This window comes from Oncorhynchus clarkii, chromosome 6 (assembly GCF_045791955.1).
Source record: "Oncorhynchus clarkii lewisi isolate Uvic-CL-2024 chromosome 6, UVic_Ocla_1.0, whole genome shotgun sequence".
Classification (NCBI taxonomy): domain Eukaryota; kingdom Metazoa; phylum Chordata; class Actinopteri; order Salmoniformes; family Salmonidae; genus Oncorhynchus; species Oncorhynchus clarkii.
Window position 1 is genome coordinate 29,769,501 of NC_092152.1, and position 26,523 is coordinate 29,796,023.

Sequence of the window (26,523 nt, forward strand, 5' to 3'; positions counted from 1 at the left end):
GTCTTCATCTGCAGCTAAATTACAATCCGCCGGTGTACTAGATTATGATACGTAGGCCTACAACAGGTCTTGCACCAGGGCAAGACCAAATTGAGGGTGTAGTGTATTAGTGCGGAGTGGAAATCCAATAGCTTTTTAAACGTCGACGCGGCCCGTTTTCCCGTCTTTATGTGGCACCATCTTCAAGTAAAACGCGTTCACTGAGGTGTGAAGAACGGGTCCGCGTTCCACTAGTCACCAGTAGTGTTAACTCCTCCTCCACAAATCAGTGGTTTGCGAGGGCTAGCTCTACTAGTACGCTTTAGCGTCTTTTTCCACATAGATAGTTGCGAAAAACAACAGCAGTTATGTTTACCCTCTCTGAGTTTATGGTAATTGTAGCTATGTTGTCCGCAACAGCGTCAGGTTATTTTGTAAGCATAGACGCTCATGCAGAAGAATGTTTATTTGAACGAGTCAACTCTGGTACCAAGATGGGCCTCATGTTTGAGGTGGCCGAAGGCGGTTTCCTTGACATCGATGTGGAGGTAAGCCCATTAAATTGTGGAAGGTGCCCCACATATTTCTAAATCTGTTTGCGCGAAATCGGTCCCTGCAGCAGCTCAATTAGCTAGGTTTGGAATATGTGGGCCTTGCTAAATATGAGCAATTGAGTTAGCTAACGTTAGCCTAGCTAGCTAGCTAGCCATTAAACTCGTCCTACTAGTTTACTAGCTAGCAATATGAGTTAGTACGTGTGGCTATAAATAATGATAACAGTTGGTCTTGTCTTGGCATATAATGTACTTGTAGCGAAGTCTACACCTTGCGGTACAGAATACTGACAATTGTATTGTTAGCTAAGTTGGGTGGGTAAATAGATAGCTAGCTACATTTCCAAGCTATGTCGGAGATATTGGAAAACACTTCGGCTGTTAGTGGCTAAGTATCTTTGATCGCTAACTTTTTTTTCGAGCTGGCCAACTAACGTTAACCTGCCTAGGTAGCAGCATCACCTTGCAAACGTCACTGAAATTGTGCCATATAATAATAGTTAGTAGCTTTCTAAGTAGCTACTATCCTGTTTTACATAGTTCTTATAATTTAAATAACATGAGCCAAGGCATGACTTCATGTTATGGCTATTTATAATTAATATATTTGTGTTGGTGGATTTGGGCAGCATTCTGTCTAAGAGCCAATTTGTGCTTGATCCGAAAATGTGGTCGAGGGCTCCAAGTGTGGAGGGTGTGACGTAATTGCGAAGCCTCCAGCGGCATGCAGAGGCCCAATTTGAGCCATGTGCATGGCATGCGCCTCCCAAATTTTGTAACGATGCGGAGGGCTCCATATCCCAGCTCCGCATTGACATGATTGGTTGATGGGGGTGCTGGAGGTCCTGTAGGTCCTGTTTAAACACAAACTCACTTCGACAACTTCCTTCACAACAGTTCTGCCCTGCTCCACGAAGCATGAATGCCCTGACTTCTCCAGAGGCCATATCGCCATAAATGCTGCATGGCCAATGCAGATGTTGGATTGACCATGTAGTGCTTTTAATTCTGGTGTCCAGTCAAAACATAACTAAGTTACCTGTATTCCTAACAGTAATGGTCACCCAAATTATATATTGTTTTCCTTGCCCTACTATCATCCCACTTATACATTTTTAATGTAACATTTATTGAACTAGGCAAGTCGGTTAAGAACAAATTCTTATTTACAATGAAGGTCTAACCCGGCTAAACCCGGACTATGCGGGGCCAATTGTGCGCCACCCTATGGGTCTCCCAATCACGGCCGGATGTGATGCAGCCTGGATTAGAACCTGGTACTGCAGTGTCCTAGACCTCCGCGCCACTCGGAAGCCCCATTCAAGTATATTGTGCCGGTATTAGCATTTTGGGTGCACAATGTTCATGTTCAAATTATCTATAAGTGACTTTGTTGAGCTTCAGAATCAATTTGAGATACTTTCGGATGTTTGGACATGATGCACGAAAAATGCTAATATTGGTACCATGACTTAAATGGGATATGTGCCACAAATGCTAAAATGTTAGCATTTGGAAACAGCGCAAGGGAAATAAAACCAAAGCATGGATTGCTGTCATACCCTGGCCATAGACTGCTTACAAGGTAAGGAAACCAATTGGTCATCTTGTCATTTGGCTGTACTATCCCTTTAACAGGAGATTATCAACTACTAAGCAACTGCCACCCCGGCTACCCCAGGGCGGCAGGGTAGCCTAGTGGTTAGAGCGTTGGACTAGTAACTGGAAGGTTGCAAGTTCAAACCCCCGAGCTGTCGTTCTGCCCCTGAACAGGCAGTTCCTAGGCCGTCATTGAAAATAAGAATTTGTTCTTAACTGACTTGCCTAGTTAAATAAAGGTAAAATGAAAAAATAAAAAGTTACTTTTCATTTGCAGATCACGGGTCCAGATGGGAAGCAGATTTATAAAGGAGACAGAGAATCCAGTGGAAAGTACTCTGTGGCTGCCCATATGGATGGCACATACAAGTTCTGCTTTAGCAATAAGATGTCCACCATGACGCCCAAGATTGTCATGTTTACCATTGACATCGGAGAGGCCCCCAAGGGAGACGGCATGGAGACGGAAGGTAGGCTGAGGTTAAGGTTGACGAGGCAGCAATGGCTACACTGACTGATGTTAGGAATATCATCTCACCGTCAATGTTTTTACGTTCTGGGGAACACTGTGCTACTTTCATTTTCTCCTGTTTTCCTTTATATTCCTTCTGTTCTATCATATTCCTCCTTTTCTCATTCTGCCTGCCCCTTCCCTCCAGGTGGTGGAGACACCTGGGACGGTAGGTTAACACTATTGCATGAGGTCAGAGATGGTCATTCTTCAATGCTCTTGGAGAGAATGACCTCATTCTCTGTAGTGTTGCTTACCCCAGATACTTAATTGTTTAATAAACACAGGGAATTTAAATAGTGCAGTTTTATTAATTGCCTGGGTTGTGCTGTTTTGTCTTTTGCTTTATGGACACTCACCTGTTGCCTAGCAATGACTTGAGACTGGTGAATGGATTTTGGAAATGTATGCCCCCCCCAGCCTCTGCCTTATGGGCAGTAAGTGAACAAATTGGGTCAACATTTTTTTCTTTCTTCTTCCCCTCAGTCTTTCAAAATGATTAGTTGGTCAGTTTCAATAAGAAATCTGGTATCCAATCCATGTACACGTGTCCAGTCAATGCAGCAGTTTGCACAGCACTACCAGCTCATACTGTGCCTTTAGTTTTATCCAAGTATTTTGCTACTGCAGTTATTTTATGTAGAAAACCCACTTACATTTTTTAAATGTACCTGACAAAGTATAAGGTTAATGTCAAGATTAGTTAAAAGGACAATTTTGCACAATAGGTATGCACAAGATATTGGCAGAGACATGGATGTCACAGTTTACTGACAGTTACTGATGGTGTTTATTGTGTGATGTACAAACATTTCCTGCACAAGTTTATTGCTTGAAAGTCCTTACATCCCTTTAACCAGCATCTACAATAAACCTTGGATTTGAGTTTTACTTGATTTACTTGTGCATGTGCTTCTTGGTTTCTTTAACTGTGTAATATTTGGTGTACTGTTATTGTTCACAGCCCACCAGAACAAGCTGGAGGAGATGATTAATGAGCTAGCAGTTGCCATGACGGCAGTAAAACACGAACAGGAATACATGGAGGTCCGAGAGAGAATACACAGAGCAAGTAAGACCACTTCTGTGTTACTTCTTTCTTCAACAACATAGCAATGTGCTATTTCAATAGAAAATGAATAACGTATGAACAAAACCAAACAGCATTTATGTAAAGAACACCCAATTTTGACAGCTTAGTGAATGCATTGTTCAGTGGCAGTAGTTGTTTGAAGTATTGTCCTGTTTCTCTCCCTCCCCCTCACCTCTAGTTAATGACAACACAAACAGCCGAGTGGTGCTTTGGTCCTTCTTTGAAGCTCTTGTGTTGGTAGCCATGACCCTGGGACAGATCTACTACCTGAAGAGATTTTTCGAGGTGCGGAGAGTTGTGTAAAACATGGCTTTTTTTCCAACTCCAAAGTGAGTCATCAATAACTTGAACCATTAGCCGCACCATACTACAAAGTTGGAAATCAAACAACCTCTGAAAAGCCTTTTCCTTATCCAATCTCATGTCTGTTTTCCTCTTCTCGCACTTCAGGCCATGGTACAATGTATGTTTTTCCAATCGAGGAGAACTGTCTTTGCATTGACTCCTCAGACTTTGATATCAATAGCACTGAAGAGGGTATTATACATTTTTGATCAAGAAGAGTATTTATGCATTCAAACCCACTGCCCTAAAACTATGCCAGGAGGAGGTTGTGCACACATTAAATACAACACTGAGCCTGGAATGATAATTGTTAGACAACTGTTCAGCTTGCTCTAGATGTTTTTTAGGGAGTATATTTTGTTGTACAAATAACTTTTGTTTTAACACCTACCGTGCCAATCAGTCACAGTATGCACAATGCATATTTAATGGAAAAAGTAGTGGCATATAATCGTACTGTATGTATTTAAGACTGTTACATTTTGGGGTAAGATGCAGAATAAGAAAAGCCTTGGTGTGAGATCTGAGCGATTGTTGCCAGTTTGAAGTAGTTGCTTGAGCATTTATTGTTCTAGTATTGTACTTTATCAAATGAGGACAATTTTGTACAGATTTTATTCTACTTTGTATTGGTAGTTATGTTCAATGTTTATTCTGGGTTAGCAGAGGGTGACATTGGTCACAACAGATACAGAGCTCAGACTTTCAGAGTCAAATTAAAATGTAGATGAATTTATGACCCAAATCCAGTTCATAAGTGTTTCCTTGTCCTCTTGAGATTGATTGATTTGTAATTAACTAGTACAGCAGAACCTTTTCAAACTCCAGTAAAGCAAGTAGGGGGAAAATGTTCATACAAAGTAAAACACCTGCTTTTTGTGAGTTTCTCCTTAAATCCAAGACTAATAATAAAATCATTGTATTATGACTTGACTCACTATGGGTTTAATGTTGTTAGTGATATGCATATTGAAAGGTGACTTGTTAATATCTGAATTAAATGAATCCATTTGATGGGTGTTTATTCTATTCTAGTGGTGGTTTACAAGTACAGCTTAATAAGTTTGTCACTGACTGCAGAACGAGTGTAAACCCCCAGGTCTGTGAATAGAAGTGTAATCAGCAATGGCAGTGTGTAGTCAATCATGGGGTGTTCTTGTGCTAGATCTTCCACTGCCTTCAGAGTATTTGCTTTATACTGAGAGAGAGAAAAGTGAGACCACAAGTTATCACATAAAATAACTACAGCCCAATGACCTTTAATTGTTTTTAGGAGTGGAACAGCTTTAATATTGTAGGTTGTGGGTTCTATCAATGTAATTGTCTGCATCATTTCCAATCCTCCATAGATTTGAAATGTTTTATTTTACTCTGATCCTACCTCCCCTAATTAGAGTAAAATGGACAACAATACATAGCTTCTACACTGAACAAAAATAAATGCAATATGTAAAGTGTTGGTCCCATGTTTCATGAGTTGAAATAAAAGATCCCAGACATTTTCCAAACGCACAAAGTGCTTATTTCTCAAATGTTGTGCAATAAAATCCATCCACCTGACAGTGGCATGTCAAAAAGCTGATTAAAACAGCATGATCATTACACAGGTACAACTTGTCCTAGGGACAAAAGGACAAATGTGCAGTTGTCACAACAATGCCACTAGTCTCAAATTGAGGGAGCTTGAAAATGTCATGCGGACCTGCAGGAATTTCCACCAGAGGGGATGACAGAGAATTGAATGTTAATTTCTCTACTATAAGCCGCCTCTGTCGTTTTACAGAATTTCTCAGTACTTCCAACCAGCCTCACAACCCGCAGACCATGCGTAACCACACCAGCCCAGGACCTCCATATCTGGCTTCTTCACCTGCTGGATGGTCTGAGACCAGCCACACGAACAGCTAATGAAACTGAGGAGTAGTTCTTTCTGTAATAAAGCCCTTTTGTGGGGACTCATTCTGCCTGGCTCCCCAGTCCCACCGATGGCTGCACCCTTGCATATTCATGTGAAATCCATAGATTAGGGCCTAATTTATTTCAATTGATTGATTTCCTTCTAACTCAAAATCATTGGAATTGTTGGCATTTATATTTTTGTTCCGTCTACAGACTACACTTTACGGAAACTATATTTTACATTTAGTTATCTTTTTTAATTTGTATTTGTTTAGTCCCACCCTTCAGCTACCCTCACTCCTCCCATCTATCTCAGAAATCCATCCAGTTTTGATTTTATAATTGCCATATACTTTAACTGTGCTGGAATGTTTGACAAAAGTTCTGAACCTTTCTATTCTCCGTTTCTACAGATTGTAAATTAAAGATGAATGTTAATGACCATATTTTAGTGCAATTACCTTAAATCGGTCTGGGACATCTTGCTGGTTTAGAGGGAAGAGTCTGACAAATGTGAAGCTTTCTGCCACAACGTAGAAAGGCTTGTTGTGAGCCTTTGATCACACAGCCAGTTGATATGTGCCAATCTGTCAAGTGGGTTGCAGAACACAGGGTAACCCATGATGTGTTGTAACTGGTATCATCCAAGGACAAACATAAGATTGTCTAATTGGTGTGTTATCCAATTCAGAATATACACAGTACCTTGCAGTCTGGTTGTGACTCAGTGACATAGACAATGAAGCGTTTCTTGTCGGCTGCTGCACTCGCCAGTACCCTAAGAACCACCCGAGAGGAGGAGTGTGTCAGTATTTTCTGTGAATGGCAATAGAGAACAGTGTTTGTCAGAGGCAGAATCACCATGTGTTCCAGGGGAGCGGGTTTGAGACTTCATTCGAAAAACTAAATTCTATAGAAATACTTACAGCTCCATCCTTTATAAAGGTATGGCACAGTTTTGCTACTTTACTCCTGGAAAGGGATATTTTCTTTAGAAAGAGCTCTCCTCTCTCTACAATAGCTTTCTTGCATTGAGAGAGATCCTGTTCGGGGGACAAATAAAACATTTCTGAGAATGACATCTCAAATCATGATGGTACGTTGTACAACTCAAGGTTCTCTCGCCATTGAATATATGTCAAATCACGGTAAAGTGAGCTCGGAGTGTATAAGAGTAGCCTAGGTGTTGCAGCAAGAGGGATAGGTGATAGTCCTTTACTCACAGGGTGTTCCAGTGATGTGAGGCTGATGAAGCGGAGGAACAGTTCGCCATCAGACGAGACAGCCACAGAGGAGTCCGCCTCCTCCAGACACCCAATGGTCTGGGTCAGATTCTCTCTCAGGCCCAGGATGGTCTCACCAACTCAGGGACATAAAGCACCCAACCAATCAATACCACAACTTGTCTATTTGCTAATAATTGACCAATCGAGTGCCAACCCTTCAGCAGTGATGAGGAAAATATCTTGAATTCAGTAACCATCAGACAAAAGATTTGCCTCTTGATTCACTACACATCAGTATAACAAGTGAAGGAGGGTAGAAAAGTAATGTCTTGTCTTTAAGTAAATCTGACTTTGGTCTCTTTTGAGGAATTCCAGCAGAGGGTACCTCAGGGTCCTGTCTCGTGTGTCCTGAAGTACTCCACCAGCTCTGAAAGGAGATGGCCATGGGAAGGTCAGTCATATGGAAATATGAACCATATAGAAGTGCAAATCTACTTGATTACACTCTCACTAAAAAGTGAATAGTGTGTTGTGCATACATGGAAACAACCCCCATCTGAAATCCACTACAGGCAAGACCATGTATATATTGCTATGTGGGACCATATGAGAAGCATGTCTACTCATCAAGTTCTTCAATGACACCTAAACTCACCATCTTTGTCCATTCTGTCAAACAAGTCCACACCTCAACAAAAGCAGAAAGCGGGGAAGATGATACCTGAATATTTGTAGAATAAACTTTCTAGCCAGCTAACCTAGTATGTGCCAGATGGATTTTTGCTGACAACTACGCTACCTAGTCCTTCGTTCTCCAGCTATCTAACGTTAGCGAGCTACTAGTCATGTACTTGCTCGCGCTCATTAAACAGCCACGTTTGTCCTCCTCTGACGCGAATTATGCTCATTCAAGTGTACCTTCTTGCGTTGTGGACTGAGAAAAGACAATCCTTGACTTGCGTCAAATAAAATACGTTTAAATAGCTAATTCTGTCACAGTTATACTGGGTTTAAGGTAAATGTTTGTTCGTTTTTTTTGGATGGATTCCGCGTTCAAATCAACTGGGAACTCTGAAGTCTCTGACTTCAGTGCGTTCACGCAACTGGGCATTCCGGAAAAAAACACTACATAGCTGATTCAAATTATCAAAGCTTGATGATTAGTTTATTATTTAAATCAGCTGTATAGTGTTAGGGCAAAGACCAAAACGGGCACTCGAGGACCGAGTTTGAGAAACCTTGCCCTAACCATTTTAAATGTAAGCTTCAATGGGATAGAGACGTCCCAAGGACCACGAATAGCACGGACCTTTTTCTCAGTCCGAGCTCATTTTTCCCCGAGTTCCAAGTTTTCGTGAACGCTCGGAAGTCAGAGATTTCCGAGTTCCCAGGTGTTATAAACGCGGCATAAATATCAGATGTCGCAATTTGATGATGTACAACTAATTTCTTATTGGTTGTTTTAGGGAGAAATGGGCGGGTCTTTAGTTTGGGCACGCTGGAGGAGTTAGCAATGTTAACTTATGGTGATGGCGTCGGGTAAGTGTATTCACCATAATAGAGATTTAACCATAATCAATCATAATCTCAAACAATAATGAATATGTTAAAACATTGGAAGTGTAACATATATATATATATATAGTGAAAACATTGGCTTACAAGCTTGTTGGCATTGAATGAGTTTTATGAAGAAATGAAATAGCTGGCTAGCTAGCTAACATTGGCTAGTTTGTGCTAATCACTAGCTAACTAGAAATGAGTAACGTTGGCGTAGTACTAATCACTGATATAAAATGAATGCATGAGAAAAGGCATAATTTAGTTATTGTCATAACAACCATAGCCACCGGTCAAGCTAACTTCTGTGTTTGTCTGCAGAGGATGAAGTCAGTCTTCTGGTCATTGTTGTGGATGTCAATCCCATATGGTGGGGTCAGCAAGCTAATCGAGAACCTCAGGTATTTAACTATTATTAATTGTGCAATTGTCTACAGAGTTAGCCTCTATTTCAAAGAATATATTAGACTGAGATATGCATGATTTGTCTTTCTCCTCTCTTAGTTCACCTTGTCCAAGTGTCTGGATGCAGTCATGGTGATGGGTAACTCCCACCTGGTCATGACTAGGACCAACAAGCTGGCCATAATTGCCAGCCATTGTCAGGAAAGGTATTCAAACTTGTCACTTGTCAGTAGATACACAGAATACTTATAAATGTTGGTTTCTGTCCGGTGATTTTATGTTCCAATCTAATTACAAATCTCTTCCTTCCTTGTCATATGCTGCAGTCATTTTCTGTATCCTTGTAAGCTCTGGAAATCTGGAGATGGTCACGGGGATGACAATGCATCAACAAGTGGGGATGGCAAGTATGAGCTATTGTCAGTTGCCAATGACTTCATTGCAGAAGAGATCAAGAATCTCATGTCAAGAAGTAAGTGCAGAATAATTTCCTTGTGCATTGCCAAAAAAATAACAAAGTTAGCAGTGTTTGTCAACTCCCTTTGTGTACTCTTATAAAATCCTCACTTTTGTTATGTGTTTCAGCTGAAGTGAAGGGAAACCAGACAGACACACTATTGGCGGGATCACTTGCTAAAGCTCTCTGCTGTATCCTTTCCATTAAAATGCGTAGTCATTACAATGCATTTACATTAGAACAGCAGCATAATCACCATCTTAGAGCAGATATTAATCAATTTCCCTGAAATTATTTTGGGCAAGGCTGCACATCAGTCTCTGGAACCCTTTCCTGACAACTTAAGGTCAGCAGAATCTGTGCATATGCGGGATTCTCAGCTTTACTCGTTCAGCTGCCCAGAGTATAGGCTGCTCTGGCGAAGGGTGCTCATTTAATAAAGTTAGGTCATAGCTGAATCAATGTCTGCAAGATCACATAATGACAGAAGTCAATAACAGAACCAAATATAATAGCATAGTTTAACGTTACTGTAAGAAAATAAAAATAAATAATTTATGAGATGTTAGGATGATTGTGCGGCTGGTCCCATTTTTCTCTCGTGCGGTCAAAACCCAACAACGTGCGCTACTAGGCAAAATATGTGCTTTGATTGAAACAAAACACAGGTATGCTACTTTAACACAATCTGTTATAAATTTAGTCACCGTACATAATTCAAAACAACCCTGTAGGCTACTTTAGAACAACACTGTTGATAACTCAAGAACATCTAAATATATATCCCATGAAACTGATTGACGTTTCACACTTACATTTTTTATTTAATACGACCATTCGCACTATCATAAGGGGGAAAATATCATAAATGTTTGTTTTTGTCTTACAGTAACGTTATGCTATTATATTCAGTTATGTTGTGCAGAATAGTGTCATTATGTGATCTTGCAGACATTGATTCAGCTTTAATCCAACTTTATTAAATAAGCACCATTTGCCAGAGTCGCCTGTTCTCTGGGAAGCCGAATGAGTAGAGCAGAAACTGCGTGAAGTAGAGAATCACGCACATGCGCAGAAGCTTCAGACCTTTAGTTGTCAGGAAGAGGGTTCTAGAGAACTTTGATGCGCAGCCACTGAATTGTTTTTAAATGGCTGGTTTTTGTTGGTGTTTTGGCGATTTGTAAATTATAAATAAAATTCCCCTCATCAAATTTGAGCTGGATGCTTGTATGTTTCTTTTACTTTCAATATTCAGATATCCATAGAGTCGCAAAGGAGCTGGAAGGTATTCAGAGCATTTCAATTACTAGGTTAATAAAGTGTTAATAAATTCCATCAGATTTAATCTTACAATTTTGTAATGGTCATTATACCAGTCATGGTTTTCATTCATGTTTCCCTGCTTTTTTTCAGCCGGACAAGAAATGAAGTCAAGGATATTGGTAAGACCTCACTGGAGTCAGTTTCACAAGGGTAGCTTACTCTTTTGGTGAGTGTGGTTTGAATATTTGTTTTGTGTTTTTGCGGAATAGGTCGTTAAAGCCGCAGAAGACTGTGCCTTGCAATACATGAACTTCATGAATGTGATCTTCGCTGCCCAGAAGCAGGTGAAATGACGTTCTTCTCAGCTTTCGCTTTCTTTAGCATATGTTTAATAAAGAAGCTGTGTCTCTATTTTGTCTTGTCTTGTTACAGAGTATCCTAATAGACGCCTGTGTGTTGGACTCGGACTCAGGTCTCCTCCAACAGGCAAGTTTTGATTGCTTTATCATATAGATGTGCACAAACATTTTCAGTAGGTTCACCATTTTCTACTGTATTTGTCTTAACAGGCCTGTGACATAACTGGAGGATTGTACTTGAAGATACCACAGAAGATTGCCTTGGCACAATATCTTCTGGTGAGGATAAAAATGATAGAGATAAAGATTGATTAGCTTTTATGTCTTATGTTTTGTGTGACATTGGTTACATTCTCTTTTACCTGTAGTGGGTATTCCTGCCAGACTCCGACCAACGCTCCCAACTGGTGCTGCCACCTCCTGTACATGTGGATTACAGAGCAGCATGCTTTTGCCACAGAAACCTCATTGAGATTGGTTATGTCTGCTCAGTGTGTTTGTCAAGTGAGTTATATTTTGTTTTCTCATTGTATAAAAGTTGTATAATGATTGAATTTCTAATGAACAAACCCTATTCTCTTGAAGTATTCTGCAACTTCAGTCCCATCTGCACAACGTGCGAGTGAGTATTACAGACCTTTACTCTTGTTGTAATAGACATTAGGGGAAGTAGGAACAGGTGGTAATTATTTTTGTTTCTGTGCAAATGTGTTTAGTCATCTTCAAATGCCTTTTCCTTGTAGAACTGCCTTCAAAATTCCATTGCCCCAGGTGGTGAAGTCAAAGAAGAAGAAACTCAAGCCATCAACGTGACATGCAAATTAACACTGTACATGGACCTTTGTTATTGGAAAGTTTTTTTAAAAGATTACCACGGTTTTCTTTTGGTAAGGTATTACTGTATTATCACCCTCCTTGGTAAACCGCAGGTTATGTCAAGAGGAAATATTGGTTTAGGCCAGGGATGGCCACTAATACAAGGAGGGCTTGTGTGGGTGCAGGTTTTTGTTTCAGGCAAGCAGTAACACACCTGATTGAACTAATCAAAATAACAAAGGAACAAAAGCCTGCACAACACCACTACAACAGAGTTGGCCACCATAATGCTAATGCTTGATTCATGACATGTTTGATTTGGATACAATAATACCCGAGTTTCCCACTCAGACAGTATCAGAATAAACCAACGGGAAGCTCTACACAAATAACCTAGGTACATTTTTACTCTGAGGTTCTGAGTTTCCGTCATGAATCCACCATATGGCTCTCGGTTTATGATCACAAAAAAGATAATGGCTACAATTTTTTTTTTTTTATGTCACATTTCACCATTTTTACATGCATGTTTTTGATACTTTTAAATACAGAATTTGTTAATCAATAAATCTGGCCTAATATTCCTTAATATGAATTCCTATAAATTTGTGCATCCACTCATACCAACATTCTGAATTGTTTATTTTTTTACAATACCCTCTTACCATTTGTTAAGTGAAAACTAATTCCATAAAGATTAAATAAAATGTTTTTCCTAGTGTCAATGGTCGTCACTAGTTACCACGGTGGTCATCAGGCAGGCAGCTGATTATTACCCCTTAATACCATGGTACTATCATGGTTTTTCGGTCACTATCCTTGTCAGGAAATACCATGGTATTTTCCTACCATGGTAATTTTTCCCCATTGTACTGCCATGGCAGGAAAATATCATGGTATTTGCACCAGTACCTTGGTGTGTGTATATATACAAAAGTATGTGGACACCGCTTCAAATTATTTCAGCCACACCTGTAAATGACAGGTGTATAAAATCGAACACACAGCCATGCAATCTCCAAAGCCAAACATTGGCAGTAGAATGGCCTTACTGAAGAGCTCTGACTTTAAACGTGGCACCATTATAGGATGCCACCTTTCCAACAAGTCAGATTTCTGCTCTGCTAGAGCTGAGCCAGTCAACTGTAAATTATGTTATTGTGGAAACATCCAGGGGCAGCAACGGCTCAGCCATGAAGTGGTAGGCCACACAAGCTCACAGAGCGGGAACACCAAGTACTGAAGTGAGTAAAAATTGTCAACACGTTCTACTGAGTTCCAAACTGCCTCTGGAAGCAACATCAGCACAAGAACTGTTAGTCCAGAGCTTCATGAAATGGGCTTCCATGGCCGAATAGCCTCACATAAGCCTAAGATCACCATGCTCAAAGCATTGGCTGGAGTGGTATAAAGCTCACTGCCATTGGACACTGGAAACTTGTTATCTGGAATGATGATTCACGCTTCACCATCTGGCAGTCCGACGGACAAATCTGGGTTTAATGGATGCCAGGAGAACCCTACCTGCCCCGATGCTTAGGGCCAACTGTAAAGTTTAGTGGAGGAGGAATAATGGTCTGGGGCTGTTTTTCATGGTTCGGGCTAGGCCCATTAGTTCCAGTGAAGGGAAATCTTAAAGCTATGATATTCTAGATGATTATTTGCTTCCAACTTGGTGGCAACAGTTTGGGGATTGCCCTTTCCTGTTTCAGCATAACAATAGGGAGCATTGTTATGCTGAAACAGGAAAGGGCAATCCCCAAACTGTTGCCACAAAGTTCCCCCCTGTCCAATACATTTTTTTTCACAGCAAGAGAGGAGTTGCCAGAACTATACAATACACCCTTTTCCATTATCGAGCCAATGAATATCATAGTAACGATGTTAGAAGCAACATTCGGGTTTCCTCTAAATAATAATTATTGCAAGCTATGACATAATTAACCAATTTAAATATGTTGCAAGAGAAAAGACAATTCATCCATATTAAACTGACCAGATCATTTTCCATCAATGGATGTCGATTTAACTCGTTTGACTGCTATGATTAAGCAATAAGGCACAAGGGGGTAGGGTATATAGCCAATATACCACGGGCTGTTCTTAAACACGTCGCAACCCGGAGTGCCTGGATACAGCTATATTGTGGCCATATACCACAAACCCCTGGGGTGCCTTATTGCTATTATAAACTGGTTACCGATGTAATTTGAACAGTAAAAGGTAAATGTTTCGTCATACGTGTGGTATATGGTCTATTATACCACAGCTTTCAGGGTTCGAACCATGTTTATAATTGTAAATAAATCCCCTTTGTGCATGTTTATTTTTATTATACCCTTATTTTACCAGGTACGTTGACTGAGAACACATTCTCATTTACAGCATAGATCTGTGGAGGGGGGATGAATGAGCCATTTGTAATCATGTGCATAACTATTGATAAATCAGACAGGAGAGTTAGAATTATGAAAATTGGACAGAGGATCTCGAAATCATTATGACACTCTAAATAGCCTACCTACAACTGGTAAAAAAAAGTTGTCCAAAAAAGAATGTGCTGCTCTCACACCTCTTGCTCAACACACACACACTCCTCCAGTTCTCCCCACCACTCAGCAACTGCCTGCCTCACTGCCTGACAGTCAGCAGCAGGTCACAGTGAAACATACACTGCTTAAAAAAATAACACATCCTAGATCTGAATGAATGAAATATTATTATTAAATACTTTTTGCTTTACTTAGTTGAATGTGCTGACAACAAAAGCACACAAAAATTATCAATGGAAATCAAATTTATCAACCCATGGCGGTCTGGATTTGGAGTGACACTCAAAATTAAAGTGGAAAACCACACTACAGGCTGATTCAACTTTGATGTAATGTCCTTAAAACAAGTCAAAATGAGGCTCAGTAGTGTGTGTGGCCTCCACGTGCCTGTATGACCTCCCTACAACGCCTGGGCATGCTCCTGATGAGGTGACGGATGGTCTCCTGAGGGATCTCCTCCCAGACCTGGACTAAAGCATCCGCCAACTCCTGGACAGTCTGTGGTGCAACGTGGCGTTGGTGGATGGAGCGAGACATGATGTCCCAGATGTGCTCAATTGGATTCCGGTCTGTGGAATGGGTGGGCCAGTCTATAGCATCAATGCCTTCCTCTTGCAGGAACTGCTGACACACTCCAGCCATACAAGGTCTAGCATTGTCTTGCATTAGGAGGAATCCAGGGCCAACCGCACCAGCATATGGTCTCACAAGGGGTCTGAGGATCTCATCTCGGTACCTAATGGCAGTCAGGCTACCTCTGGCGAGCACATGGAGGGCTGTGCAGCCCCCCAAAGAAATGCCACCCCACACCATGACTGACCCACCGCCAAACCGGTCATGCTGGAGGATGCTGCAGGCAGCAGAACGTTCTCCACGGCATCTCCAGACTCTGTCACGTGCTCAGTGTGAACCTGCTTTCATCTGTGAAGAGCACAGGGAGCCAGTGGCGAATTTGCCAATCTTGGTGTTCTCTGGCAAATGCCAAACGTCCTGCACGGTGTTGGGCTGTAAGCACAACCCCAACCTGTGGACGTCGGGCCCTCATACCACCCTCATGGAGTCTGTTTCTGACCGTTTGAGCAGACACATGCACATTTGTGGCCTGCTGGAGGTCATTTTGCAGGGCTCTGGCAGTGCTCCTCCTGCTCCTCCTTGCACAAAGGCGGAAGTAGCGGTCCTGCTGCTGGGTTGTTGCCCTCCTACGGCCTCCTCCACGTCTCCTGATGTACTGGCCTGTCTCCTGGTAGCGCCTCCATGCTCTGGACACTACGCTGACAGACACAGCAAACCTTCTTGACTTGGAGTTACATTGTGTTGTTTAATTGTTCCCTTTATTTTTTTGAGCAGTGTATATTTTTTAAGAGAAATTCCATGGCGGCCGCGGTGCAACTTAGAAATAGCCCAAATACCCGCAACCAATACATTTAAACCAGCGACATCGTTTTCCAATTTTGCAATAAAACTGCGAACATGGCAACACTGAACGCGAGAGTCACTCAGTGAGAGTGCGTGAAGCAACCACTAGAGCGAGCGGCTCCCTCTGTGGGCGGACAAGCACAACACCCCATGACTTTAAATACTGTAAATGATCGATCACAAAATCCCAAAGATTACACGACCATATATCTCACATTGTCCAACATTTCAGTTTGGAAACACATGGAACCCAAACATGAGCAAAAAACTGTACTATTAACACAGAAAGTATTACCCATTTTCCACAGCAACTAGTTCCCTTTTTCTTAGATTTCTTAGACAGACAAACTAGGACCAACAATAGTAGCATGCCTCTGACTTCATCAGAATCTTACCCATACTGGTATATAAATCCATCAATATAATACCATCCAACCTCGTTTGACCTTGGGAGGTTTGTTTATTTAATGTATTATACTGCCATTGTACTATGTTAACGCACAAGTAATAAAGATGATACCATATTATAATTTTGGGTACCATTTATCATACTTGTGCGTTATCCTGGTAGAATGTATAATGCAGGTTAAAACCATTGTATTTTCATGATCCACATCTATACCATGGTATTATTTAGGTGCATGGCAGTACCATAGTACCAACAAACTTCAAGGCTAAAACCATGTTACATTTACATTATTCAGACTATACCATTGTATACGGGACGGCAGGTAGCCTAGTGTTTAAAGCGTTGGGCCAGTAGCCGAAATCCCGAAGCTGACAGGGTCGTTCTGCCCCTGAACAAGGGGCACTGTTCCTAGGCCGTCATTGTAAATAAGGATTTGTTCTTATCTGACTTGCCTAGTTAAATAAAGGTACAAATACCATGGTAAAAACACGTCCGTTCTTTATAGCTCTATCGGAGGTCTTTTTCGAAAGCACCAAAACCGTGATATATGATAGGTAAATTGTGATTGATCTAACAAATCGTTTACGATATTGCCAATTTTGACTTTGTGGCTGTGGTAACTAGTGGAAACCAAAATGCCGCGTTCAAAATAACTCGGAAATCTCTGACTTCAGTGCGTTCAAGACAACAACAAAAACAATCTATGACTGCGAAACATTGTTCATTCAACTCGGAATTCCAAGTCAGAAACGAATCTTCCAAGAGCGCCAACTTGCCAACCTTCAGATCACTGACGTCATGGCTTGACCTCGTTTTTTTCCCGAGTTCCCGGATAGATTGAAAACACCAAGACCAAGCAAATCAAACCTCCTCTGTGAAACAAGTACTTCCGGGTCACGGATTTCTGGAATCCTTCAGAATAAGAGTCACGTCCTGTATATTAATAATTAGGGTGAAAATTATGGAAAGGTACAGAATTAGCGATATATTTTAAACTAGTTATTATACAAAGAATAATCAAAGTATTTTATGAGATACTATGTAAAAAAAAAAAATCCAAGCCTATTGTAGTATTTACAGCAACCTGAAGGAGTGTTATGGTAATGAGAAACGTCAGACACTTTTTACTGCAATAATACATGTACATAGTACTTCAATCAATCACCTCACCAAACCTACATGTACATATCAGCACCAACTTCCTCGTACTGCCATACAGTGACTCTGTATCGGTTCTCCTTGTATATACCCTCGTTATTGTTATGTTATTGTGGTACTATTTTCTTTTTATCTGTTTGTTAGTTTTCTTGCTACTGCCATGGTTAAAACTGATTTCATGACAGTCACCTAGGTGCCAATACGATATGCATTGCGATTCTCTAAATTCTATATCTATTGTGATTCGATACTGTGATTTTATTGCGATTCGTGTTTCATACATATTGCCCACCACATGTAGAAGGACGAGAGGGAGTTTTGATCAGTCATAGAAATAAAGGGTCTGAAATTTTTTGGGATCCCTATTAAAAAGAAGATTGACAACAAAGTATGAAGGGAAAATAGTAGTGTTTTGGTGCAGGTATAGTAAGCTAGCGCAAAAATATGACAAGTTATTTTATATTACCGGGAATTAAGATTGCTTTGCTGAACAAGAATGCATTTAGCTAAAGAATATATTTTATTGAACTGTCAGACATGACCTCTGAATTAGTCGGAGAAGAATCAGTGGTTATGCTTGATCAACTGGCATCATATTAGTTATTTTATTAATCATTTACTGGTCATTTTTATTATGATCATTTTGATCTAGCTACATGCTGATTGTTATATTAACTGCAACTATGCTAAGTAAAACATGTATTTCTATCTGTGTTTGTATTTACATCCTGCCTATGTTTGTCTATGAGTTGTTCAAAGTATTTAAACAATTATGCAATGACTTTGACCTGTGTTTGCTATGTCACAAAGTGGGAGTAAAAGAGAGCTGAAATATGGCAGCAGAGCAGCAACACTGGATCTGAGGCGCTCATACAGAGTTTCTATGCAACGATGTGTGTGGTTATTATGGCAAACCCCCTCCCCTGACCATTGTCTATCTAACATCACCAATATCTTCCTTAGCAATGTTAAGGACTCATCTACTATTGTGATTCAACTTAGTTTACAATTGCTTTTAATTTAGAATTTAACATTGACAAGTCTTTAAACTGGGTCACCCCCCACATACTGAGAGTGCCATTTCCTGATGAGAGGGCTGAGGTTGTCAGTGATCCCTTTCTGCCTGCTATAACAGGTGACTAAGATATGTGGTTGTCTCACCTAGCTATCTTAAGATCATGTAAGTTGCTCTGGATAAGAGTGTCTGCTAAATGACTAATTGTAATGTAACAGAAGACAGTGTTCCTTTATTTGGATAAAACATGGCACCAGAGACACATAAATGTCAGTATGAAGAAAGCCAAATTATTAAATTAGTTTGACTAAAACATTTCCAGACCATTTCAAGTTTCTCCTGTGTACTAACTGTGTGACACTCACAATTGTCAGCCATTATTGAGATGGATGCCAAGCGAGCACAACAGGACAAGTTTACATGCGTATGGAAGTGCAGTCAGAATGTCTTCCAGGCTCTCTCCACCTCCAATAGTGAGCCAGCAAATGCTGACAACTTCCTGTCTGGCTTGATTTACCCACCCCGGCTTCACTCTAACATGCAATATGTGATCTACTTGGGCCTCCCTCACAGCCTCATGGCAGGAGAGTTTGGCTACTACTTCACCAATTTGGTGAGATAATGGTATGTACATGCATCACTTGTTGATTGTACATAGTCTTCGTGCTGAGATTACGACAGTCCTTTTTGGTAATTTTCTAATTTTGTCCTCAATTTAACATTGCGCAGTGGCCTTCATTGAGAAGCTGGATGGGCCAGCACTCAATCTTATCCCAGAGGAGTTCTATTCTGGGTCGCCGTGCTCCCTCCAAGAGGGGAAGTGAGAGGCAAAAGATGGCCCTGTAGACACAAAACCAAGGGCAGACAGAAGAAGGTGGACCAAGGAATGAACTCCCTCAAAGAGCAGCTACAGTCGGTCCAGGCACAGGTACGGTGAGGTAACAACCCAGTCTGCTCTGGCACAAGAACAAATTAAAACCCAGTCAGAGTTTTTGCAAAGCTATTCTGTCTCTACTCTTGCACAGGCAGATGATGTCAAAGACCAGTCAGTGCTATTTGTAGAGGGTCAAGAGTCCAACAACAACACTTGTCTAACGGAGACAGAGTGTTAGCCATATTAAGACTGGGGTACAGTGGTCAACCCCTTGACCCTGGTTCTTAATGCTTGTGTGAGCTTTGTGGAGTAAATATTGGTGAGTTACATGTGATTGACAACAATAAGTATTTCTGTAGGACTATAGGAAGCAGCTTAATTGATAACAGAGTCACCAAATAATGGCACCATTTTTTAGTTTGGTGGGATCCTCAAAGACAAACAGACCTCAACATTCCTTGATGCCAACTTTGGACATAAAATGCACAACCTGATGGCAAGTGCTGATCTTGGAACCATTGTTACCACAGGCAATTATTTCTGCTATTTGGTTTCACAGATCACAAAGAGCAGTCGTCAATGTTTACATTCTTGACCACGTTTTTAGGTTCTCTTATTCGTTTGCACAAGTCACTTTCATAATTACGAGATATGTGCTCTTATATGCTGTCAGAAAAAAAGCTATGTCTCGGACCCTGACGTTTGTCGAATATCAGGACAGTAGGAAAGTATTTTTGTAATAACTGAGCACTTACTGGGGTAGTGAGCAGACTTACTGTTGATTGCTGCTATTCTATTTCTTAGGTTTATCTTCACTTAGTATTCTAAGTGCCTATGCAAACAATGTGATAAAATAGTAATGAAGATTGTGAATAAAATGTGAAACCTTTCCATGATAAACCCTGTAAATAAGAGGTCAAAGCAAAATCATTTATTCAATGGTTTGTGATTATGGTTTACGTGTTACTTTCCAATATAAGACTTAGACTATGTTAAAGGTACAGTTAAAATCCCTTGCATATACCTGCTCTTGTAAAGGATTAAAGCTGATTGTATTCCATGTAATCACTGTTGTGGAGTACACTGTTTACATGTTTCAAATAAAGTTTCCAAAGATAATGAAGAAATTAGTGGATGTACAGCAGAACATCTAATTATATAAAAAAATGTATAAGGAAAGTGAACATTATTTTATTTTTGTAGTCTGTATCTGAGTTCTTCCGGTTGTCTTGAGTATCAGGTTGAGCTGTAAAGCCAAGCTGCATTGCTTAACCTTACAAAAAAACTGATTTTCTTCCAAATGCATATTGATATTATAGCCATTTTAGCTCTGGCTTCTGTCTTGCAATGAAAACCTAGTCATTTAACATGTTTGTGACACATAGAAACAGGAAAGAATGCACCATTTACCATGGCAGAGGTGAAAAGGGCAATAGGAAAGGCTGGATTAACTTCGCATGGGAAAGATGAGGTGTGCTATGTTATGTTGGCCCATCTTAGTGATGAGGCACTGGATAAGGTATTGGTGTTGTACAACAGAGTGTGGGAGGAGGGGAAACTACCAGGCAGCTGGAAGGAGGCAGTAGTGGAACCAATCCAGAAGGACCCAACGAGGCCAAAAAGCTATTGGCCAATAACCTTAACATCACATGTATGTAAGATTATGTAGCGTATGATAACGGAGAGGCTAACTTACTTCCTGGAGAGCAGGGGGTTAATATCGCCACATCAGAGCGGATTCAGGAAGGGAAAGGGAACAATGGACCCAGAAGCAGAGGTCAGGAAGGCTCAGGTGAACAAGGAGACTGTTGTAGCTGTATTTTTTGATGTGGAGAAGGCATACGATATGATGTGGACGGACTGGTTGTTAATCAAGCATGATATTATGGGGGTAGGAGGAAGAACGTACAACTGGATAAGGATTTCCTGTTTGGAAGGTCTATCCAGGTGAGGGTGGGGAAGTCTCTCTCAGGCAGCTACATGGTGGATAATGGTACACCACAGTGGAGTGTGATTAGTCCTCTGTTGTTCTCAATCATGATCAATGATGTTTACTCTCAGGTACAGCCGGATATTGGGAGGTTGTTATTTGCAGATGATGGGGCCTTATGGAAGAGAGGAAGAAATGTGCCATATACCGTATAGTCAGGAAGGTACAGGAAGCAATTGATGAGGTAGAGTGGTGGGCAGTAATGTGGGGATTCAGGTTCTCTGTAGAGAAAACTCAGACAGTGCTCTTTTCCAGGTGGAAGGTGTGAGATGAGGAATGCTTGAGGTTATATGGGAGAAACTTGGAGAGGGTGGAGGCCTTCAGGTTCCTTATGGTATCCTTTGATACTAGAATGCCCTGGGCAGAACACATTGAGAGAGTGGTGGGAAAGTGTAAGAAGGTACTAAATGTGATGCACTGTCTGACAAGGAAGGAGTGGGGGGCTGGGCGTGCCTCATTGAAGACCATATATGTTGTATTTATCCAATCTGTAGTATACTATGGAAGTATAGCGTATGGTTCGGCAGCCCGGACATCATTGGACTTTGTAGTGTGGCGTTTCAGAAGTCCCTAGTGGCTGCACTACAGGTGGAGATGGGGGAAATGCCATTGCATATTAGGAGACAGCAGCTGGCAATTAGTTATTGGGTCAGCCTACAGAGACATGGTTATCTCAGGGATTTTACAGGCATTTTACAGGCATGCTGGGAACATGAGCGAAGACAGAACACAAGCTTTGGGTGGGTGGGTAATACCCAGGTGAAGGAGATGGAGCTGTATGGAAGGGAGTTTAGTCCAATGGTATCTATCCCTGTGAATCCACCATGGCTACTTCCACCTCCAGTAGTTGATCTAGAAGTGTTGGAGAGATGACAGAAAGATAAAGAGGCTGTTGATCCATCTGATTTGTTTAAGAGAAGTCTTGATACTGTGTATCAGAATTTTGTGGCCTTATACACAGATGGTTCAAAAGATCCAAGGACAGGACGTACTAGGTCAGCATTTGTAGTGCAGGAATGTGGGGTGAGAGTCAGGAAACGTATTACAGATCATCTGGCTGTATATACGGCTGAGATGATGGTCATACTGTTGGCCTTGCAGTGGTTGGAGTAAGTTAAGGTACAAACCCATGGCAGGAGTAAACAAATGGGTATACAGTTAATATTTACATGGGTCCCAGCTCATGTGGGAGTGGAAGGGAACGAGGCAGTTGATGTACTGACTAAACAAGCACTAAGTAGTGGGGATGTTGATGTGGTAGTTTCAATGAGCAAGGCAGAGGCAAAAAGCATGATATGGAAAGTGATGGTGGAGAAATGTCAGGAGCAGTGGAATAGAGATACTAAGGGCAGGCATTTATTTCAAGTACAGAGGAAAGTTGGGGAGGGGAGAACGGCAGGAAGGGACAGAAGAGAGGAGGCTACATTTACAAGATTAAGGGTGGGACACAGACAATTGAATAAGACCTTACATGTGAAAGGAAAGCATCCAACAGGAAAATGTGAGCATTGCCAGGAAATAGAGACCGTGGAGCATGTATGAAACACTGTCACCACCGATAAATCCACTATAATTGAGAATTTCAATAAGCATTTTTCTAGGGCTGGCAATGCTTTCCACCTGGCTACCCCTACCCGGTCAACAGCTTTGCACTCCCCACAGCAACTCGCCTAAGCCTCCCCCATTTCTCCTTCACCCAAATCCAGATAGCTGATGTTCTGAAAGAGCTGCAAAATCTGGACATCTACAAATCAGCCGGGCTTGTCATCGATCTTCATAATAAGTGGACCAAAGAGCAGCGTGATCTGGGTTCCACATCTTTTTATTACTAAGTGAAACTCACAGCAAAACAAAAACAAGCATCTCAAACGAAACATGAAGCTAACAATAGTGCTAACAGGCAACTAAACATAAACAATATCCCATAACCCACAGGTGGAAAAAATGCTACTTACAGTCGTATGAAAAAGTTTGGGCACCCCTGACAATTTCCATGATTTCCGTTTATAAATAATTGGGTGTTTGGATCAGCAATTTATTTTGATCTAACAAATAACTGATGGACACAGTAATATTTCAGTAGTGAAATTAGGTTTATTGGATTAACAGAAACTGTGCAATATGCATCAAAACAAAATTAGACAGGTGCATAAATTTGGGCACCCCGATAGAAAAATCACATCAATATTTAGTAGAGCCTCCTTTTGCTAAAATAACAGTCTCTAGACTCTTCTCATAGCCTCTAATGAGTGTCTGGATTCTGGATGAAGGTATTTTGGACCATTCCTCCTTACAAAACATCTCCAGTTCAGTTAGGTTTGATGGTTGCCGAGCATGGACAGCTCGCTTCAAATCATCCCACAGATTCTCAATGATATTCAGGTCTTGTACTTGTTCCTCAATGATATTCAGGTCTTGTACTTGTTCTTCTGCATAAATGCCCGGGTAGATTTTGAGCAGTGTTTTTGGGTTGTTGTCTTGTTGAAATATCCAGCCCCGGCGTAACTTCAACTTTGTGACTCATTCTTCAACATTATTCCCAAGAATCTGCTGATATTGAGTGGAATCCATGCGACCCTCAACTTTAACAAGATTCCCAGTACCGGCACTGGCCACACAGCCCCACAGCATGATGGAACCCCCACCACATTTTACTGTGGGTAGCAAGTGTTTTTCTTGGAACGCTGTGTTCTTTTGCTGCCATGCATAACGTCCCTTGTTATGACTAAACACCTCAATCTTTGTTTCATCAGTCCACAGCACCTTATTCCAAAATGAAGCTGGCTTGTCCAAATGTGCATTTGCATACCTCAAGCGACTTTGTTTTTGGCGTGTGTGCAGAACAGGCTACTTCCGCATCACTAACCCATACAGCTTCTACTTGTGCAAAGTGAGCAGAATTGTTGAACGATGCACAGTGACACCATCTGCAGCAAGATGGTGTTGTAGGTCTTTGGAGGTGGTCTGTGGGCTGTTTTTGACCGTTCTCACAGTCCTTCGCCTCTCCAATATTTTACTTGGCCTGCCACTTCTGGCCTTAACAAGAACTGTGCATGTGGTCTTCCATTTCCTCACTATGTTCCTCACAGTGGACACTGACAGCTTAAATCTCTGCGATAGCTTTTTGTAGCCTTCCTCTAAACCATAATGTTGAACACTCTTTGCATAGCCTATTTTTCACATCTGATTTAATTTCAAACAACTTAATATTGCTACACTAAAAATCTTTGTCTGGACAATACCCCAGTACTCAGCTTTTATTAGAAAATTAATGGCATGCCACTGTGATCATTTTCTGTGACGACAGAGTAAATTATTATGCAGCCTCAGAGGGGTGCCCAAACTTTTTCATACGACTGTAAGTATGATCCCCAATTAGAGACAATGATAACCAGCTGCCTCTAATTGGGAATCATACAAATCACCAACATAGAAAATATAAACTAGAACAACCCTCCAGTCATGCCCTAACCTACTCTACCATAGAAAATACAGTCTTTCTATGGTCAGGACGTGACAGGGCTAAACAATCTGGACCCTCTCTTTCTACAATTATCTGCCGAAATTGTTGCAACCCCTATCACTAGCCTGTTCAACCTCTCTTTCGTATCGTCTGAGATTCCCTAAGATTGGAAAGCTGCCGCAGTCATCCCCCTCTTCAAAGGGGGAGACACTCTAGACCCAAACTGCTACAGACCTATATCTATCCTACCCTGCCTTTCTAAGGTCTTCAAAAGCCAAGTTAACAAACAGATTACCGACCATTTCGAATCCCACCGTACCTTCTCCGCTATGCAATCTGGTTTCACAGCTGGTCATGGGTGCACCTCAGCCACGCTCAAGGTCCTAAACGACATCATAACCGCCATCGATAAGAGACATTACTGTGCAGCCGTATTCATCGACCTGGCCAAGGATTTAGACTCTGTCAATCACCACATTCTTATCAGCAGACTCAACAGCCTTGGTTTCTCAAATGATTGCCTCGCCTGGTTCACCAACTACTTCTCTGATAGAGTTCAATGTGTCAAATCGGAGGGCCTGTTGTCTGGACCTCTGGTAGTCTCTATAGGGGTGCCCCAGGGTTCAATTCTCGGGCCGACTCTCTTCTCTGCATACATCAATGATGTCGCTCTTGCTGCTGGTGATTCTCGGATCCACCTCTACGCAGACGACACCATTCTGTATACTTCTGGCCCTTCTTTGGACACTGTGTTAACTAACCTCCAGACGAGCTTCAATGCCATACAACTCTCCTTCCGTGGCCTCCAACTGCTTTTAAATGCAAGTAAAACTAAATGCATGCTCTTCAACCGATCGCTGCCTGCACCTGCCCGCCCGTCCAGCATCATTACTCTGGACGGCTCCGACTTAAAATATGTGGATAACTACAAATACCTAGGTGTCTGGTTAGACTAAACTCTCCTTCCAGACTCACATTAAGCATCTCCAATCCAAAATTAAATCTAGAATTGGCTTCCTATTTCACAACAAAGCATCCTTCACTCATGCTGCTAAACATACCCTCGTAAAACCGATCATCTTACCGATCCTCGACTTTGGTGATCACTTATAAAATAGCCTCCAACACTCTACTCAGCAAATTGGATGCAGTCTTTCACAGTGCCATCCGTTTTGTCAGCAAAGCCACATAAACTACCCACCACTGCGACCTGTATGCTCTCGTTGGCTGGCCCTCGCTTCATACTCGTTCCCAAACCCACTGGCTCCAGGTCATCTACAAGTCTCTACTTGGTAAAGCCCCGCCTTATCTCAGCTCACTGGTCACCATAGCAGCACCCACTCGTAGCACGCGCTCCAGCAGGTATATCTCACTGGTCACCCCCAAAGCCAATTTCTCCTTTGGCAGCCTTTCCTTCCAGTTCTCTGCTGCTAATGACTGAAACGAACTGCAAAAATCACTGAAGCTCGAGACTCATATCTCCCTCACTAGCTTTAAGCACCAGCTATCAGAGCAGCTCACAGATCACTACACCTGTACATAGTCCATCTGTAAATAGCCCATCCAACTACCTCATCCCC

General features: G+C 41.4%; 2 protein-coding genes and 2 pseudogenes across 5 annotated transcripts; 3 read left to right on the top strand and 1 right to left on the bottom strand.

Annotated features, from left to right (window-relative positions):
• Positions 1-5,597, top strand: LOC139410938 (transmembrane emp24 domain-containing protein 2-like). 4 transcript variants are annotated; one of them, XM_071156620.1, is made up of 6 exons: positions 209-527; positions 2,410-2,602; positions 2,792-2,812; positions 3,608-3,715; positions 3,915-4,065; positions 4,187-4,376. In XM_071156620.1, exons 1-5 carry the CDS (start codon positions 348-350, stop codon positions 4,037-4,039), a joined length of 627 nt encoding a protein of 208 aa, XP_071012721.1. In that variant the 5' UTR covers positions 209-347; the 3' UTR covers positions 4,040-4,065; positions 4,187-4,376. The 4 variants fall into 4 exon arrangements, with proteins under 4 accessions (XP_071012723.1, XP_071012721.1, XP_071012722.1 ...); XM_071156622.1 differs by having other exon boundaries at positions 1-527; positions 3,915-5,597; XM_071156623.1 differs by lacking the exon at positions 2,792-2,812 and having other exon boundaries at positions 240-527; positions 4,187-5,093.
• On the bottom strand, positions 5,124-7,953 carry LOC139410939 (translation initiation factor eIF2B subunit alpha-like; annotated as a pseudogene).
• A 717-nt stretch (positions 7,954-8,670) lies between these two features.
• Positions 8,671-12,791, top strand: LOC139410931 (general transcription factor IIH, polypeptide 3). Its single transcript, XM_071156603.1, has 13 exons — positions 8,671-8,745; positions 9,088-9,167; positions 9,271-9,377; positions 9,498-9,643; positions 9,757-9,819; positions 10,884-10,913; positions 11,042-11,070; positions 11,161-11,235; positions 11,324-11,377; positions 11,461-11,529; positions 11,619-11,754; positions 11,836-11,872; positions 11,994-12,791. The coding sequence occupies exons 1-13, from the start codon at positions 8,730-8,732 to the stop codon at positions 12,061-12,063; spliced, it is 912 nt and encodes a 303-aa protein (XP_071012704.1). The 5' UTR covers positions 8,671-8,729; the 3' UTR covers positions 12,064-12,791.
• A 5,609-nt stretch (positions 12,792-18,400) lies between these two features.
• LOC139411801 (rab5 GDP/GTP exchange factor-like) lies at positions 18,401-19,728 on the top strand (annotated as a pseudogene).
• The last annotated feature ends 6,795 nt before the right edge of the window (positions 19,729-26,523 follow it).

Bases quoted from the DNA above. Each gene is read 5' to 3' on its own strand.
- LOC139410931 (XM_071156603.1), top strand. The intron at 10,914-11,041 runs GTATTCAGAGCA...GCTTTTTTTCAG, and splicing joins AGTCGCAAAGGAGCTGGAAG to CCGGACAAGAAATGAAGTCA. The intron at 11,755-11,835 runs GTGAGTTATATT...ATTCTCTTGAAG, and splicing joins CTGCTCAGTGTGTTTGTCAA to TATTCTGCAACTTCAGTCCC.
- LOC139410938 (XM_071156622.1), top strand. From the start codon at position 348: ATGTTTACCCTCTCTGAGTTTATGGTAATTGTAGCTATGTTGTCCGCA. The intron at 2,603-2,791 runs GTAGGCTGAGGT...CCTTCCCTCCAG, and splicing joins AGACGGCATGGAGACGGAAG to GTGGTGGAGACACCTGGGAC. The intron at 2,813-3,607 runs GTAGGTTAACAC...TATTGTTCACAG, and splicing joins TGGTGGAGACACCTGGGACG to CCCACCAGAACAAGCTGGAG.